Genomic DNA, 17,814 nt, shown 5'->3' on the forward strand with positions numbered 1-17,814 from the left:
CATTATACACGTGGTCTCACTGGCAAAGCTATTTACCTCCGTTGGCACCACTTCTTGTTCCTGTACGCTGGGATAGGCTCGAAATACAGGCACACTCTGCTTGCGCTGTCTTATTTCCAGCGGTTCAGGTTCCTCTTCAGTCGATGTGGTCTCAAAGTCGTCATCTGAAAAGCATGTTTCGTGATATTTTTTCTTGGGTATGCGTGGATGGGTGCGGAAAATGCTGGTTGCGGCAGCAGCTTTGGAGGTACTAGCGGCCGCTGAAGTGCTGGGCGTAAATTTGGTAATAGCCTCGGTAATGGACTTCTTACGTACTGCGGCTGGTGGATTTTTGGGTGGTTCAAGGCGGTTTGTCAACTGTTTTTGACGATTGAGGAACTCTTGTTGTATTTTCTTTACGGAGGAGATGCCGATGGGACCTGGCGGTCCCGAAAACGATTTCGAACGCAAAGGCACCTTTTTCGCTGTTTGCTTAGGTATTTTGCTCTCCTTGAGCTTCGTATTATCCAACTTAGACTTATCCATGGCGGGTGTACTTTTTTGGACGATCGGTTTGTCGGTGCGCGCGGTGTTTGGGACACTTCGTGCTACCTTCGAAGTGGAAGACTCACCGTTGTCTGTTCTAATTTGCGGTATCTTGCTTATTGCACCAGTTTTAGTGCTTACTGAGGGTTTACTTTCCAATGCGTGGTGTTCATTTGTGCCAGTTAGACTACTTTTCGTTTCAATGGCAGCAATTGCATTGAGATTTGTGGTTTCTACATCCACTGGTGCAGCCATTTCTTGTGTCCTTTCAACTTCAGCGAGTGTGCGCGGCACGTCAGTCGCTTTACCACTGTTGGCTTGGCTCTCATCTAGAGTGGTAGTTTCTAATTTGTTTTCGTTTCCAGCTGTCTCTGCTTGTGTCTCCCTGCTCTTATCGCTCGACAATACTGTTTCTACTGGCAGTTCGGGTATATGATTCTCAACCTCTATTTCGTTAGCTACAGTTTCTATTAGGTTAGCATTAGTTGTGGGCTTACTAGAATTAGGATTAGAAATAGGCTCAACTTGTGTAGCAAGCTTGGATAATGAAGCATTTTCAAATTCATGATTAGGAACAGTAGCGCTTGTACTTGGGGTCTCAAGGGTTATAATGACTTTGGTATCATTTGATGGGGGAATGATTGTAATTTGTTTGTGAGCAGCTTCGGTATTCGTACTATCGTTGTCGTGTTCACTTTCACGCTTATCGTCGACAACCGCCACTATATCGGTTTCGTCATCTATGTTTCCCGCTACAATACGTTGTTGAGCTTCAGCTTCGTCAACCCTTACTTCAGCTGCGCCATCTGCTTCACTCAAACCCTCCTCATCTTCTTCATCAAAGTAGTCTTCGTCGTCAATATCATTCTCTGTTAAATCATCTTCATCATATTCTGCCTCATTCTCCTCCAGTGAACCATCCCAGTCGTCAGCTTCTTCATCTTCATCTTCATCCTCATCATATTCATCTTCGTCTGTGTACTCATCCGTGTATTCTTCCTCGGAAGATTCGAAATCCTCAATATTTATTTCATCTCTCATTTGCTTAATCAAGCGCTGTGTATCTTCAACGAGTTCGGAGAGGTTCTGCTTTGAGGCGTCTGGCGAAAGCACAAACTCCAATGCTGCTGTCTGTCTGGTGTTCTTGCTGAGATTTGCATTTATTGCTGTGTCGCTTGTAGATTGCTGTATGTCCGCTGGTGGGTTATTTCCGACCACTAGCAATACTCCGTTCTCGGAAGTTACAGAACGCGCTTGTCCACTGCTGGAGAGTTCACTCTCAATGCTGTATAGTTCGTCATCGGATGTTTCGTTACCGTCGTCGTTTTCACGCTTAGATTCGGATCGTTCGTTGTTATGAAGTTCTTCGTCCGCTGATAGTTCAGCAGCATCCTGAAATACTTCATTAGTTGGAGATTCGGATGCATGTACTATTGAACTGGCTTGAGTTTCAGTCGCTAACTCGAATATTATTTCAGTTGCATGTTCTTTCACAGATTGGTTTGCCGCATCTTCACTGTCGTTTCCTAATTGGTCAACTACTGCCTGAGCTTCCTCAACTCTTTGCTGAATGTCTTCAACAGTTATGGTCTCCATTTGCATTATTTCTTCAGATTCCTCCGGAAGAATCGAATGCTTTTCTGCTGGACGAGTCTCTCTTTCGGTGCTGGTTTTCTCTTGAGCGACCTTATCATTTGATACCCGCAAAGATGACTCCTCCTCGGCATGCAGAACCTTAACTACAACACTGGGTTCTGTATCGAATGCCACTAATAAAGTTTGCCCCCCTGCGGCCTGGCTTTCGTGTGCTTCATAGCCGGTATCTGCTAGATATGTTGCTGTAATCGTCGCTTCTAATACTGACTGTCGATCTTGATATGCAAAGTATCTTCCTGTCGTGACTGCTGGTTCAGCCGCCGCTTGTAATGTTTGGTCTTCTACGGATTGGCTGTCTAGCTTTTGAGACTTGCTGCTGGCCTGTACCGCCGTCTTTGTCTCCGCGCTCAATGGCTGTTCTTGAGAAATATCTTCAGTGGTGTTTTGTGCCGAGCGTGATTCTTCGGGTATTGAAGCTTCTGACTTATTCTGTGTCGCATGTGCCTCAGATGGTGTTTCCTCTTGAATTGCGTCCTTAGCTGATAAGGGAGCATTTTGCTTTGCAAACACTTCACTTGTCGTTGCTTCTAAATTTTCAGCCAAGCTTTCCAAACTCTCTTCTGCTTGGATTTCTGTTACTGCCACGGATGTGCTGATGGCGACGTTTTTTACTATTAATATTTTCTCCTCTACCTGTCTATCCGTTTGATTTAAAGTGTTAGTCCTTTCCTCTAATGTAGGGCGATCTTTGTTAGTTGCATGGACTTCATTTTCATTTGTTAGTTTGGTTTCAACAACAGTTAGTTGACTAGGTGTTTTAGATCTTCGCTCACCGGAATGTCGACTTGCGCCCCGACGTACTGGAATACGTGACACCTTCGGTTGTCTGTCCCTTGCTGCTGTTGCTTCCTCATTAGTGTTGCTGGTATGTGGTGTTAGTGATTCATTTTGAGAACCACTGCTAGCTAGGTGTCCTGCTGGTAGATCTTCTGACAATGTACTCACTTGAGGCTGAGTAAGAACTTTGCTTTCGTTGCCAACTTTTGCTTGCACGTTTTCTTCTTCAGTCCTTTGGCTCTGGGCTTCTTGCTGTATATTTAATTTTTTTGCTACATTGCGATCCTTCGAATGGGTCTTTCTGTCGCTAACATTCTTTGGTAACTGACTTTTTCTCTGGCGCCTCTGTGATGTTTCATTTCTTTTAAGTTTCGTGGCATCGGTGGAGCTTCCCATGGGCTTCATGTCCGCTTGTTGGGAGGCTGGAGTTTCTGGTCTGGAAATCGTAGCTTCAGTACTCTCATTTGTCGCAGGAGTTACTACTTTAACCAATGATTCTTGTGACCTTTCATTTAGAAATGAGGTCTGTGTTTCATTGGCGACATTGTTTTCTTTTGACTGCGCTTCCCTTGACTTTTCGTGTGTTTCAGTGGTTGCAATTTTTGTGCTTTGGCTTGCTTCGTCTACATGTCCATTTGAAGGTTCAGCTAGTTCGCTTGAATTTTGAACTTCAACTGCGGTGTAGAGTCTTGTTTCTTCAATATCTTCTGGCGTTTGGCTCCATTGTACCTCTTGGGATACTCTGCCTTTCGAACGCTCCTCGTTTGCTTGTTCTATCTCGTCTGCACTCCCGATTGTAGTCTCATTTGACCCAGCACCCTCCTGTTCTACACTTAATATTTTCCCTTCTTCTGGTGCCATATACATTTTGTATATCTTCCTTTCCGCTTCATCAACTGAATCGAAATCGAATTCCTCTTCATGCTCCCTATCGAGCGCACGATCGAATTCCATGCGGAAGTTCGCTATTTCTGCCGCATAAACGAACGCTGGTGGCACCAGTTCTCGTATAGTACCCTCTTTTATATTTGGCCCTATAACCTCTTCCAAAATAAACTCTTCAGCGTCGATAGGTGGCGGCTCTGGCGGCGGCACTTTTTGTTCCATTATTATTTGATTCGCTGCATTTGATTCCATTGCATCCTCGGCCATGAGTTCCATCTCCACCTGTTGCACCAGATTTGGTACTATCTCCTGTATATGCTGCCACACAAAGTTCTTAACATCCATCTGACTTTGACTCCTACTGTTTGTAGTCGAAAGAGAGCGCTTGGCATGTTGTGTCGTTATTGGGCTCTTCATTAGTATTCTCATCATTTCGGGATCATTTTCATGTTCCAACTCTTTCTTGCCTAAACTCTCACCTAACATAGTTTCCATTGTTTTGAGCATTGGATCGCTTTGCTTAGTGGCCTGATTTTGTTCGATGTTACCAATTAGGTTTTCAAGATCTTTTAGCATGTTTCGATTATTAAATGCGGGTTCGTCTAGGTGAAATGTGCTTGATGATAGCGCCTCTCTACTGTAGGGACTATGACGGTAGATGTCATCGTACATGGGATTGCGGTATTCGTTAGTAGATGGTTCTTGAAACGGCGAGGGATGATCGATTATGAAAGCTGCACCAGCTGCATTTGGTGTTTGCAAACATTCCGAAGCGTTTGCGCTGAGAAACTCATGAATTTCTACAGTATGAAGAGAGAGAAACAGAAAAATCAAAAACCAAAAAAGAAAACAAACAACAGAAGGAAAGAGTCGGTGTAGTTAAGTGATGACTGTGTAAGGTTCTGTGGTAGAGTCCATCATCTCTAACCTGGTTGAATTGTGTGCTCAGCTGCGGCTGCTTGGAAAAAACTGGCGCCACTTTCATTCTCAACACCGGCCGGTGAGCCGCGTATGCGCATTAAGAAAGGTTTAAGTTGCGTACGTCCCAAGTCGAGTAGCGCCAAGTCGGCATTGCCTTGGTGTATGGTTAGTGCAGTTACTATATCTTCGCGCGAAAAGTTTCCCTTACGAGAGATCTCACGATATTTACGTTGCCGTTGTTCAATGCATTCCGATACAGCTTGCCATATATTGCCGCCATGTTGACGCAATGCTTCACGCGCTTCGGTCTGTGAGATTGTGCCGATAATATTTTCTACGCGCTCCTGCCCATACTTTGTCGACAGACTTTGTACGGTCTGTATGAGTTTGTGCCAGTTTTCGTGTAACCATTGTATAGGATGTATTGAAGTGCCGCAGTATTTGAGTGCGGCATGCAACTCTTCAGGTGTGAATTTATAGAGTTCAGCTTCCTGAAAATGGAATGAGAAATTGGAATGTTGCCTTTTTGAGTAGATAACTCAGGGTTTAATTGCATACTTTCAATAAGATGTATAGCTCGGTTTCGGGTTCTTTGTGTCTCGGCTCGTAATGTGGCATGTCTGGAGAGTATACGCTCAGCGGTGAGGGAGCATCTCGTTGAAACTGCAACGAAAAAAATTTGCATATATCCATATATTTTACTAATCACATTAAGAATTCATCCCACTCGAAGTCCTTTCGATACGAATGCAAGTTTGATACTAATTTACGGAAGATTTACTTCTGAGAAAATTTTTGCGGAGGTCCGAAAACTATATATTCATAGACAGTTAATTGACTCTAAGTATATTTCTCAGTTCTTTAGTTCAATTCCCCCCTAAGAATTGTGTCCCTAAGAGCTCACTGCTCTATGCTCTGTATAAATCGGGGTTCACCTGGGTAGGTTCGGTCTGTCTATTTTAATGAAGTTGAATTTTATTTTAGCACAGAGGGGAACCGAGCGATTTTTGCTGAGCTTAGATCCTTTTAATTAGAAATAGGCACCTGCAGTCTGTGCTGAGAAGTACAGTATATGTTACCACCCTGTGGCCAGAGTGACACGGGTCTCTCGTGGTAGTTGCAGCTCGGTGTCTGAAATGTGTGGAGATTGGGCTCAGATCATGGCATTCATAGGTCGAGAGTCTCTGTATGAATACCGTTGATAACTAGTCGATACGCCATCGGTTTCAGTTGCTGGTCGATGTAAGTCCGGAGCACGTCCTAAAGCAAGGATCTGTGGCGCGGCGTTCAGGCAATTTTGAAGCTTCGTTCACTGCGCCCGACTATTCCCTGGCGACCACACAGTTGTAGCATAGCTCAGCGTGCAAATTGCCCCAGCTGCTGTCGGCGTACGACTTGAGGACATTGTTGCGGCTCTGTACGCGGTTGTGTGTGCGGAGTAGGAGAGGAGGCTATCAAGATAACCCTAAGATTTGCGGGTTGGTCACCGTTGGAATTGGTGTGCCATCGACATGAATGCCTAGCTGAAGCCTTCGTCCAAGTGGGGTAGAGGGTAGCCTTGTTTAATTGTCCAAGGTTGTGGTATTTGACAAAAGGTTACTGACGCCTTTGACAAGCTCAACGCTCCTAGGACGGTTCTCTCACAGGGGCGGTTGCTGTTAAGGCCATGGGTTACCTGAGGTTTTATTGCGTTAAGTGCTGTGGTCTGTGACGTACACAAGTAGCAAGGCATCTAGTGTCTTTGCGACGGGTGAGAGGAGTGTTTTCGGCCGATAAGACTCCCCTTTGTTCCCTGGCTTCTCAGGTTTCAGTAACGGGACGACTCTCCCCAATTTCCACAGGTCAGGAATGATGAGAGTAGTCAATGGGTTTGGATACTTTCGCCTTCCCGTTTTCCACATGGACTTCATGGCTTGTGAAAGCAAGGGGTGTACTATTTTTCGGCAGTTTGTACAGCCTTCTGGTAACGATTGGCCTTTCCACTCTGTCGTTACGTCTCATCGGATTGGACAGGGACCTCACGGTTTCACAGACCTTATTCATACCTAGTTGCCTAGTAAGGTACGTTAGGAGGGCATTCCTGGGATTGACCTAGCGTAGGTGATCACCTTCATTCACAAACAACAGCTGCTTCTGCGGGAGCGTCCGATGCATCCGGATGGAATGAAGTGAGCTGGCGGTGAAGGTGCTGTAAGTAACTTCCGTGAAACCGTTCCAATCAGCTTTGTTAAAATTGTCATTGGTTCGGGGGTCTGCAGAAGTATGTTTAAGTCACCTACTACATTACTGTCTTAACCTCATAGTAGCGCAGCTTGTGGTGAGTTTAGGTGTTGCTCCTGTGAGCTTCTTGGAGCAGCGCAGGCTTTTTTGGTGCTGGTTCACACCCGCATGTTGCTTGAGCTGGTGGTGGTGTGGGCGGATTAAGCCGTATGTCTTGAGCAACAAGGAGACAAAAAATCTATGGTCCACTCCCTATGTGGCCTAAGGCTTGGCCAGGCTCTTAGGTCACTCCATGCGTTATAGGTGTTGCGCCTAACCGAAGTGGAGTTCATATGAAGTCGTCTCTGCCAAACGCAGAAGAAGTAGACTTGCCTGCGGTCAAGAAAACCCAGTCATTCTGGTACGTAGAACCGGCTGTCGTGGGAGTGTTGGGCAGGGTCTCATTGCACTCGTTCCGGTAATTGCAACTGTTCTCATTAGCTCCTTTTAAATCCAAAGATTCGTAAAGGCTGTAGTAACCTCGCGTCGATAGAACGAAATCCTAGTTCTAGCCAAATCATCAGATCAAAGACCGAAGATATATGCGAAACTGTTCAAATTTTCATGATAAAATTCAATAAAGACGAAAGGCGAAATTCAGCTTAGGAGCTGTAACGAGTGTTAGAATTATTTGCAGCGCAGACACCCGAAAGATTATAAAATTTTTCTCTATCATTTCTAAACTTTTAATATTGGAGCCATTAATGAAAATGAGCCCTAATTTTTTTTTTCATTTTTCACTTTATGGTGGGTGCTTGAGCTAGCGTTTTTTGTCCATGTTACGCTTTCTAGTATCTTCTACTAATATCTGGCGAACATATTTGTTTTTTTTTTTCAAAATAGTTTTCTCAAACTCTACAAACCTGAGAATTTTCGCTATAAAATATACCACCGCCCGTTGTTGTCGTTGGTTCTGTGACATTCACTTCTGGCTGTCGTATTGGTAACGTATCGTAAGTCTAAATAAAAACAACAAATACATTTTTAACCAACTAAGAAAATCAAACAAGAAGCCTACTTGAGTGGAAATGCTTTGCGGAGGCGGTGATGTGCCCGTTTCCTTAACTTTTCTTTGTGACTTTTGCGAGTCTTTCACTTTGGGCAACTCACGAACGGGTGAAGTGCCGCAACTAGTCGAGACCTTAGTGCTCTTCTTTGTCTTTTCAGCTTTACGCATAATCTCATTAGCTGTAGTCTGTATGTTATCATCCAAAGCGGCCCATATATCCTCAACCGATTCTGTAAGATTATATAAAGAGCGCTGAGTTAGGTGGTTTTGGACAAACGAGTGGGAACGAGTGTTTGTGCTGTTTGAGGGGTAGTTTGAAAAGACAATGGAGTTAGAAGAAAACAACAGTTTTTGGTTGGAACAATAATCGTAAGCATGGTGTGAGTATATTTATTCTGAATTTTTATAAAAGTTATAAAAAAAAAATTTGTTTGTATTACAAAATATTTTGAGATTTGTGCAAAAATTAAGCCTAACACAGGATACAAAATGAAAAGGGATTAATATGTTATGGTGAAATTCGTGTGGGTACTCATAAGCACGAGGAGCACTCATAAAATTGTATTCAATTGATCTTCGTTCCTTCCAAAAACGTGATTTTCTTGCTCCTACCTTTCTTCTTCGCAAGTGTTGTTGTATCCGACTCGTTCTCGGACGAAGTGATCTTCAACTTGGACATGCCATTTGACAAGTTGGAGATAATGCTTTGTGTTACACCGGTTTTTCGTTTAGATGCTGCTGTTGTGGTACCAGTGACTGTGCTGGAGCTGCTGCTTGTACTGTTAATCATGTCTTTTGGTTTTTCTTTGACTTTGTCTTTCGGTTTGTCTTTCGATGGTTCTGTGCTGCTCGATCGTTTATCTTTGCTGAAGGCCTGCCTCTCGGTAGTGTTCGAAGACTCAGCATTTACTTTCGCAGGCTGCTCTTCGTTTGCCTTAAACGTCGTGGGTGCAGTTGTGGTAGAAGTCTTACGCGCTGTGCGACTAGGAGTTTTGCAGCAGATCAGGCAAATCTTTACGTTCGGTTCGTTAACGTACGTGCAGAATTCGCATTCCCATTCGTGGTCAGGTGTCGAGGGTGGTGGACCCAAGTCGTCTTCGTTAGCTTCGTCGGCGTCCGGCACACGCGCTGTGCTGGCTTCCTCCAATTGCGTGTTTGGCTTAGTAGCTATTTCCTCCTCCACGTCTTGCTGCTCGCTTTCAGTCTCTTCACTTCCACTCTCCTCTTCCTCTTCGGAGGCGTTATTTTTATTTGACCATACATTTTCGGTTTCGTTTCGATCTGTGTCCTGCTTGCCGCCAGCTTTCGTGTCGGTTGCACTACTCGCCTTCGCAATTGACCGACTACCGCCTGCTTGCACTTCTGTAGAAACTTTAGTGGGCTTCTGTCGCGCAGCCTCAGCCACCTTCTCCTTCGAACTGCTGCGTTTTGTGCTCCTATCCATCTTCTCTAGTATTTTGGCTTGCACTAATGCACGCGTGCCGGATGACTCCGAATCCAAGTCCGAATAAATACGCGTTGGCTTAAGTGTATTGACGAAACCTGGCTCATTTTGTCGACTACCGCTCGTGCTGTGGTTCGCAGTGGGCCGTCGGCCAGGTAACCAGTCACTTTGCACGGACTTTGCAACCGAATCGCGTCGCTCACGCGCATTACGTAGCTTCGAACGCGTAGTTCGCTGATTCGCCTCACTTTCATCGTCTAGCAACTGCGAGGCACTCGAAATGCGTCGCTGACGTGCGCGCATAGTATTTGTCATGCCGGAGCGATTTGAAATAATTGAACGGCGATCATCTTGATCGGAGTCTTCGTCGTCGGTGAGTTCGTCCTCGACATAGCTGGTGGTGCGTTGTTTTCGCCGTACCGGCATCGACTTGCGACTCATAGCGGGCGAGACAGCGCGTGATGTGGCGCGAGAACGTGTCGGTGGGGGCATGCCTATAACACCTAGTTAGCGAAGAGAAGTAGTATAAATTAAAAAAGATTCCCAGAAATTCTTCAGATATCTTACCTGGATTCATCACTGGCATGCCCGAATTATACGGATATGGGTACATGCCGGTCATCATGCCGGTTTGGTTCATGAAGACCGGCGGTGGCGCCATCATACCACCAGCTCCGTGATGATGGGGAAGCATATAGCCAGCGCCGACATTCAGTGATAAATTAGAGCGATTGAGTTGTTGTTGCGAGGTAAACTGATTACCCCAATCGCCGCCGGGCTGAACGTTCATGTGCATGGGACGTTGGTTATGCGCGTGCCAGGCATTCGCTTGTGGACTAGCGCATGTTGCGCAATTTAGATGAGCCATCGATTGAGCCTGTAGAGTAATGAAGTAAGGTTTTATTAAGGAATAAGACTGCGAGCTCTCGTATTATCTAATAGTTAGATAATTTAGACTTAGCTTGGATTCTAATTGGTGTCTAATTGTCCGTCCTAACATCTTAAAGGTCTCATCAGTCAGATGGTATACTAGCTGTTAATACTTTAGCCTATTTATTGCTTGCAATTAGGTATTTGCTTCGTACGTGATTGCTCTTCAAAGCGAACTCGTTTTAACTTCTCAGTGGTCGTCTATACCCTCGGGCGACTTTAACAGCCTTTCTCCTTGAGTTGCCACTTAAAAATCCTCCATTCCCTGGAACGAAGCCAGAATGGAATTTCAATTCGACTCCTTGCAGAAAAAAACGCTAATGATGTCAGTGATCATTGCTGTCTGAATCAGAGGCGATTCAGACTCCAGACGTGTATCCGAACCCCTTATGGAGATGAAAGGTAGAGGCCTATTGTCCTCTGACAATTTTTGATTACCTGAATCACCTCCGACGAACGTGCCTATGGACTAGCGGAGGAATGATTTTTGAACGGATTTATTTTGAAGAAAACTAATTTTGTTCGCGCGGGTAAATGGAAAAATTGAAAATCACGGTAATACCATGCTACGTCCTACTTGAAGACGGTGGTCGACAGGTATCTAAATATCGCATTACTAGCGTCCGTGTACCCTCGACTCAAGCATCTATCGCTGTATGTTTCTTAACCTTTGAGTTGGGATGATTTGTGGAAATGCAATATCGGATCAGTGGATCAAGCGCGCAGTGGTATAGACGAAAGTCCGAGACCATTACCCAGACATACCGCCTAAAACTACACCATCAGCCAGATATATAGCGAGAGGCATGACTGTATCTAGTCTGATACCAGTTGCCCTCAATGTGGCGAGTAGTAATAGACGCAATTCCGGCAATACCCGCAGGCAGAAACCACCAATGGAGTAAATAACGTGCTTAGACCCATAGGATGACGTCCCAAACTCGCACCCAAACTCGATATGTTTTTCAGGCGTTTATAAGACAAACTATATAAAGCATTGCTTCTATCTCTAGTGAGATGGTCGGAGTCAAGTTACAACCGGTAACACAACGAAACTATTTGGTTTCAAATATACCCCTATCAGAGGTATGAATGAAGGCAGCCACTAAAACCTAAAGAAGTCTTATCTATTTAAGATCTCTGACATAGACGATACAGTTTTAGTACCAGAAATCGGCTGGACTGTTGTGATTGCCCAGAACGCTCATTTGCCTCCTATGTTTAGAGTTTGTATAAAAAAAAAAATTATAAAATCTGATCTGTGCCCGCCTAGAAGCGAAACAGCTCAGTAAGTTTGTTCGCGATTTAGTTGTCGGTCCCTAAATCCTTCTAACAATTCATGAATTCTCACTTTTCACTCACCTGTTGCATAGGATTGTTCATCCATGCGGGCAGTGGTTCAGGTCCGCGTCCGCGATTTATATGATTCAAATTGAACACCGAAGTACTCATACCGCGTGTACCCAATTGACCATTAACGTGACGTTGCTGTTGTTGCTGTTGTAAGTGAGACGAATGCATCTGCCGTTGATTAAACATATTTTGAAAATTCGTATCATCCGTGAGGTCAAAATGAGATGAATTGATCCCGGACGACATACTGCCTGAGCGAAAATGTGATGGCGACGGTGAGATGTTTGACCATTGATCGAATGAGAGGTTCTGGTTGATTGATTGTTTGATTGTTTGACAAAAGTGGTGGCGGGCGGTAGTGGTGACACAGTGGGACAAAACGAGTAGAATGTACATACGAACAGCGAACATAAACAAAAAAAAAAAAACGAAAAAACAAAAACCAACATACTATATTAGGAGGATTTTATGCGCACGTCACGAACATGTGGACGATGATGATGACGTTTAACAGAACATGGCAACTTGCAATGAGCACTGCTTTACTTTATGAACTGATGGCGGCTTAAAGTACGAGTATGTTGAAAAAATTACCTGATCTGTTACAGAACCGCCACGTTCACTGTTGCCCTTCAGACTTTCCTCTTTGTGCTGGCGATAGCGTTGCTGCAGTAGCGTCATTCTATCCAGTGTGGCGCTAGCCTTGTTCTTGATTTTCTCTAAGGTCACAGACGGTGGCCGTTGTATGCTGTCGAAAACCGATTTGGGTGTGACGGAACGCGATGAGGTGTGCTCACTGGTTGGCGTCTTCGGTGTGTCCGGCAATGGACGATTCATCAGATTCAGTCCGCTCTTGAGCGAACTGACGCGATCTTGCCAGGATGTGCTCTTCAGAGAGGGTGTCGGTGAGGCTGGTATTAGTAGCGTATTCGTGTTGACCTAAGTAGGAAGTGAGTGGCAAATTGTGCAAAGAACACTTAAAACAGTTGGGTGGTCTTGTTGCTGTTGTTGTGGTTTTGGTGGCTTGTTTCCAAAACTCAGCATTTGTAAATATGTAAGTTTTGAGGAAATATGAGAACAGTTGAATAATTTGAGCTTTGTTTGTGTTAAAAATTGATATTTTAGTTTTTTTTTTTTGTTTTTATTGAAAAAACTTTTCCAATGCGATTTTTACGCAAAGTTTGACAATCGTGTTAGTGGCTTGGTAAAACTTAAGCGCCAAAAAATCGAGAGTAGTACTACACATGGGTACGGGTGTATATATAAATTTTTTAGCTTAAAATGCAACAAAAGCTATGCCAAATTAGGGAAAGCTATTTTCAGCGTTTATCTAAAGGCAGTAACTTTGAATTTTGTTCAAAGCGCAATGTGTTTTGGAACACGCGCGTACGTCGCTTGGCAGCTTGTACAAAATATTGGATATCGATTTTTTTAATTTCATTATTATTATTTTTTTTTTTGTCATGCGCCAAATGACTTGGTACCAATATCGCTTACGAAATCGTGCAGAAGCGTACCTGTTCCTTGCGCTGCAGCAGTGGTGTGAAGCCGCGTCCTTTGCGTCTGGGTGGCGCCACCGGTGGTGCGGGTCCATTCTGCCCGGGCAAGATTTTCGGCGGCAGGGGTGGACGTGTCTGCTCAACGGACTGAGTTGCGTAGAAAAAAAATAAATTAAATTAAAGGGAACTGAAAAGAAGTGTTTTTAATAGATTTTTGCGCTCTTCACCAACCTTTCGCACATGCGCACGCCGTTTTGGATGCTTGTGAAACATATCATCGCATGAGGCGCAGAAGATTTGCTGTGCGCACTCCTCGCACGTGACCCAAGGGTTGTGCGAGCCACATAGCGTGCATTTGAGCTTTGCATCTGTGAATACAAAAAATAGATATTAGATGTTTCTTTTAGTTATAATTTCACTACAGCGCACAGTAGGTCAAATAATCACTTTTTCTGGCGCGATTTTAAAGTGGGCTTTAAAATCATTCTCTTATGCAAACTTACACATGCGGCGGCGAGAATGAAAATAGCGAAGAGACATTTTAGCAAGTTTTGGCTAATTTTATTGGTTTAAAAAATTGTTTATTATTTTTTTTATGAAAATATAGCTTACTATCTAAAAAACTGTCAAATTCTGTAGAACATTTATAAAAATTCGAGGAATTCGAAATATTGATCAAAGTTTTGAATTTTCTAATCGGATCTTTTTAAATTTTTTGCAGTGTGCAAAGAAAATATGGCCAACAATTTGCGTTTTGTCTTATAAAAATTAAATGGCCAACAAAAGTGCACAATCAGAATGTTTCTGAGAAATATAATTAAAAAGCTGAAAATTTTGATGAAATTTCATCGAATTTGCTAATATTTTTACAAAATTTTAAATTTTTACTTTCACGGTTTTTATTGGATAACGAGCTACACTTTCATAAAAATAGCAAATATTAAATAATATAAATATTAAATAATGTATAATTTTTTATTTTTTTCGAAAGGATTACACACATCTCCGCCAGCAAACAAAGAAAAATTGCCGAAAATCAACGGTAAGTCCCAGCTACTTCAACCTTTCACTTCATCACGCTAAACTTTAGTAGGCTATACAAATTTTTATAAATCTCGTACAAAGTTTGAAATTTTAAGTTACATTATTTTTGTTAGATAACGAGCTACACTTTCATAAAAAAATAATAAACATTAAATAACCGAATGGTAAATAGCCAAAGAATGCTAAAATATCACTTCCCTATTTACATTTTCGGCACTATATTTTCTAAAGCCGCCTATCATGCTGTATAAAAACAAAAATTTGTTTATTATTCAATTTTCGAAATTTGACTTTCGTGCAGAAAAAGGGACTATTTGACCTATTGTGCACCGGCGGACATATACCTGGTGTACTCGGCGTTTTCGATCTGCTGCCTGCCTTGAGCACTTCATTCGAATATTGCTGCCCAGAGAATTCGATGACTTCATAATCTGGCTCGGGTAGTTGTTTCGTTTTTGGTGGTAGAATTGGTGCTCTAGCGGCGCTATCCGGCGTCGAAGGAGTTGGTGGCGGTGGTGGTTTCGGTCCGACACGATCGTGTGTTTCCGTCTGTAATGTAGTTAGTTAGTTTAATATATGTAGGTAAGTACTATGTAGGCACAGTTATTAAAGCAAATTTTTGTAATTTTTATAGCAAGTTTTAAAAATATTATGCCTGAAAATATACGCACCACCCATTTCGGCATAGTCAACACATTTCGATTTAGTTTAGTTGAAAAAGTGTTCGCATTTGTTTGTGTTGCCATGTTTTGTTAAGTCGTAGCGTCTGAAAATAGATGCGTGAAAATTTTATTAGTAAAAACACACACATATGTACGTGTATATCAAAGCTACTTGAGCTCAAATGCATTTTAGGTACTACGACAACATAAATTTTGGCATCTGCTTTGTGGTTTTTGAGTTACTTTTACGTCTTTAAAAATAACTTTATATGCGATCGTAAAATTCTTAGACGCAACTTTAATGCAGCATAAAGTACAAAGTTTTCTATTTTGATGGCGTTGACATAATTTTGCTTAAAAATGTTTAAAATTTTTTTTTATCATATTCTTTTCACAAGCATACATGTATTCATGGGCGTAGCCAGGTAGGGGCAGGGGGGCGCTATTTATGCCCCTTCACAAAGGATAGAGACTATTAAGCGAGTTACCCCCATCAGAAAATGCGTTGAAATGTGAATAAAAAGAACTAAAAAATGTACCTAAATTGCACTTTCAAACTAAATAAAGGTACGATTGTACCAATTTGTCCATCACTGTAGCTAATCGAGCAGCTGACTGTGTGAACACCAAAAAGTGGTAGCTCAATTAAAAGCTTAATTTACTCAATTCAATTTCTGTCTGAACTTAATATAAGAAATCGTCTAACAAAGGAGAGCCGTATCGTCAGATTACTCTTTTTTGCATAGTAAGCGTTGGTACTCCTGGACGTCATTACCATTCAAGCCCCATTAAAAATAAATATGGCTTTTGTAAAAAGCACAGTAAAACAACAACACTATACGCTACAGATCGCACACCTTCTTAAAAAAATTCACAACTAAGAAAAAAAAATTCAATAGATTTTTATTGCATACTAGCCAATGCCCGCTTACTTCGCGGCGCCTAATAAGAGCTTTTGCGTTGGCCAATGCAAAAGAGCGTTGAAAAACAAAATTAGTCTGTACAGTCAAAATTTTTAATTTAAGTTGAAACCACTAAGGCGCAGTATCCTCCTCACACATAGGCCAATAATAGTAACGCTGTGATACCATATGGAATACCAATCGTTTTCGCTGTCATGAGCTTTACCGATGGTCTTATTTCCACCTGTGTGATCTCTGCCAAGCATGCGTAATCTTTTTGTATGATCTTGCAACTACAACATTGGTGCGATGCGTATGCCAATAACAGTTCTTATAGGGAAACTCAAGAGCACAGAAGTGCGTTTTCTGTTATAGGAGGGCCAAGAATCCTTGCTGTCCCACAGGATGAAAAGTTTTCCGGTACATTGCTAAATGAGCCGTGTGATCTCTTAAGTATCTTTCAACTGAAGCACGGTGATCCTTCCTTTTTAATTCGCCACTTTTACAATTCGTGGTAAAATTTCTGAACTGATTTCTGGGTAGATGCAAGACCGCATGATCGTGCATGAGGGCGTCAGAAAAACTTAACCCGATCCTTCATTTAGACATCTGAAAACTAAATTCGTATAACTTAAACATAGGGCCAAAGTAGACCAACCACACGGGGTTTCTATACATTTCAGCTGCAACGCCATCCATTGGGTTCATTTTCTGCAAAACTATTGCTTACCATAAAATGAATACGTGTTATGAATTTCAACCTTAACTCCGGCGGCACTAATCGGGTAAATTTTTATCAAAAGAATTTTTCAATATACAGGTACATAGCTCACATTTAAAATTTAAACGAAATCGATACGATTTTTATAAATAACTCTACTGCAGCACCACCTAGCGAGTTTTATAGTAGCATGTAATTGATCCATATATGTATTTAAGATAACCTCCGACAATCTGACGGAACTGTAGTCAGTGTTTTTTGAGTTTATTCCGAACAACGAAAACGGCTATCATTTTATGCAAATAGGTATGTAGAGAGGACAGTTTATAGCGAAACTCAACTCGTAAAAGCAAAGCTCCATTCTTTGTGAAAAATTAAAAAAAAATTCTTCAAAATTTTCAAATAAATTTTACCTTACCTTAATACTAAAGACAAAGTTACAATAGTTCAATTGGATTTAGAAATCTAGGAGAAAATGGTTCCCAATCGAATGATACTTGCGCGTTTACATAAACTAGTGTTCGCCCAGCGGTTGAAATTCAACCGATAAAATTAAGGATAGTTTATGTAAGTTGAATGAGCTAAAATAACATTAGTTGGAATGAGTTAAGTGGAGGGGAGTTTAGCTTAGTACTTGGCATAACATAACATAACCTTAACATAAGAATAAATAACATAACATATGAAGCATAACACACCACAATATAACATCGCACACTCTTCAGTTGTATTTCCTTTTTATCCCTTTTTTCACCTCTATCTAAATCTTATTTATTTTGGTTCTTTTTATGCCAAATGATGTTGCCTTTGATGCCACATCAAGTGATATCATGTCATGTGGTGAAATTGGGTGTGGTGAGCTGCGGTGTGGTGGAATTGGGTGTAGGAGTTACGGTGTGGTGAATTTAGGTGTGGTGGATTCAGGTGTGGTGAGTTAAGTTATGGTGAGAAAGTTGAGGTGTGGTGAATTAAGGTGTGGTGAATTTTGGTGTGGTGAGTTGAGGTGAGTTAAGGTGTGGTGAGAAAGTTGAGGTGTGGTGAATTAAGGGTGGTGGATTTAGGTGTGGTGAATTTAGGTGTGGGGAGTTAAAGTATGGTGAATTAATGTGCGGTGAGCTCAGGTGGAGTAAGTTTTTAAGTTAAGATGAGTTAAAGTTAAGGGGTTATGATTTTTATCCTTATCTTCATCTTCATCTTCATCTTCATCTTCATCTTCATCTTCATCTT

At 42.2% G+C, this 17,814-nt stretch overlaps 1 protein-coding gene across 1 annotated transcript in view; it reads right to left on the minus strand.

Annotated features, from left to right (window-relative positions):
• LOC118735595 (E3 ubiquitin-protein ligase lubel) overlaps positions 1-17,814 on the minus strand; it is a 129,755-nt gene that overhangs the window by 9,248 nt on the left and 102,693 nt on the right. Inside the window, exons 2-14 of the mRNA XM_036465428.1 lie at positions 14,974-15,068; positions 14,647-14,851; positions 13,490-13,626; positions 13,277-13,405; positions 12,354-12,698; positions 11,769-12,068; positions 10,044-10,353; positions 8,645-9,979; positions 8,042-8,262; positions 7,887-7,982; positions 5,323-5,427; positions 4,772-5,255; positions 37-4,643 (exon numbers count right to left, since the gene is read on the minus strand). Of these exons, the coding sequence (XP_036321321.1) occupies positions 37-4,643; positions 4,772-5,255; positions 5,323-5,427; positions 7,887-7,982; positions 8,042-8,262; positions 8,645-9,979; positions 10,044-10,353; positions 11,769-12,068; positions 12,354-12,698; positions 13,277-13,405; positions 13,490-13,626; positions 14,647-14,851; positions 14,974-15,048 (8,349 nt within the window). The 5' untranslated portion in view covers positions 15,049-15,068. The remainder of the gene's footprint in view (positions 1-36; positions 4,644-4,771; positions 5,256-5,322; positions 5,428-7,886; positions 7,983-8,041; positions 8,263-8,644; positions 9,980-10,043; positions 10,354-11,768; positions 12,069-12,353; positions 12,699-13,276; positions 13,406-13,489; positions 13,627-14,646; positions 14,852-14,973; positions 15,069-17,814) is intronic.

Source organism: Rhagoletis pomonella, unplaced genomic scaffold (assembly GCF_013731165.1).
Source record: "Rhagoletis pomonella isolate Grant_MI unplaced genomic scaffold, Rhpom_1.0 Rhpom_scaffold_00003, whole genome shotgun sequence".
NCBI classification, from domain to species: Eukaryota; Metazoa; Arthropoda; class Insecta; order Diptera; family Tephritidae; genus Rhagoletis; species Rhagoletis pomonella.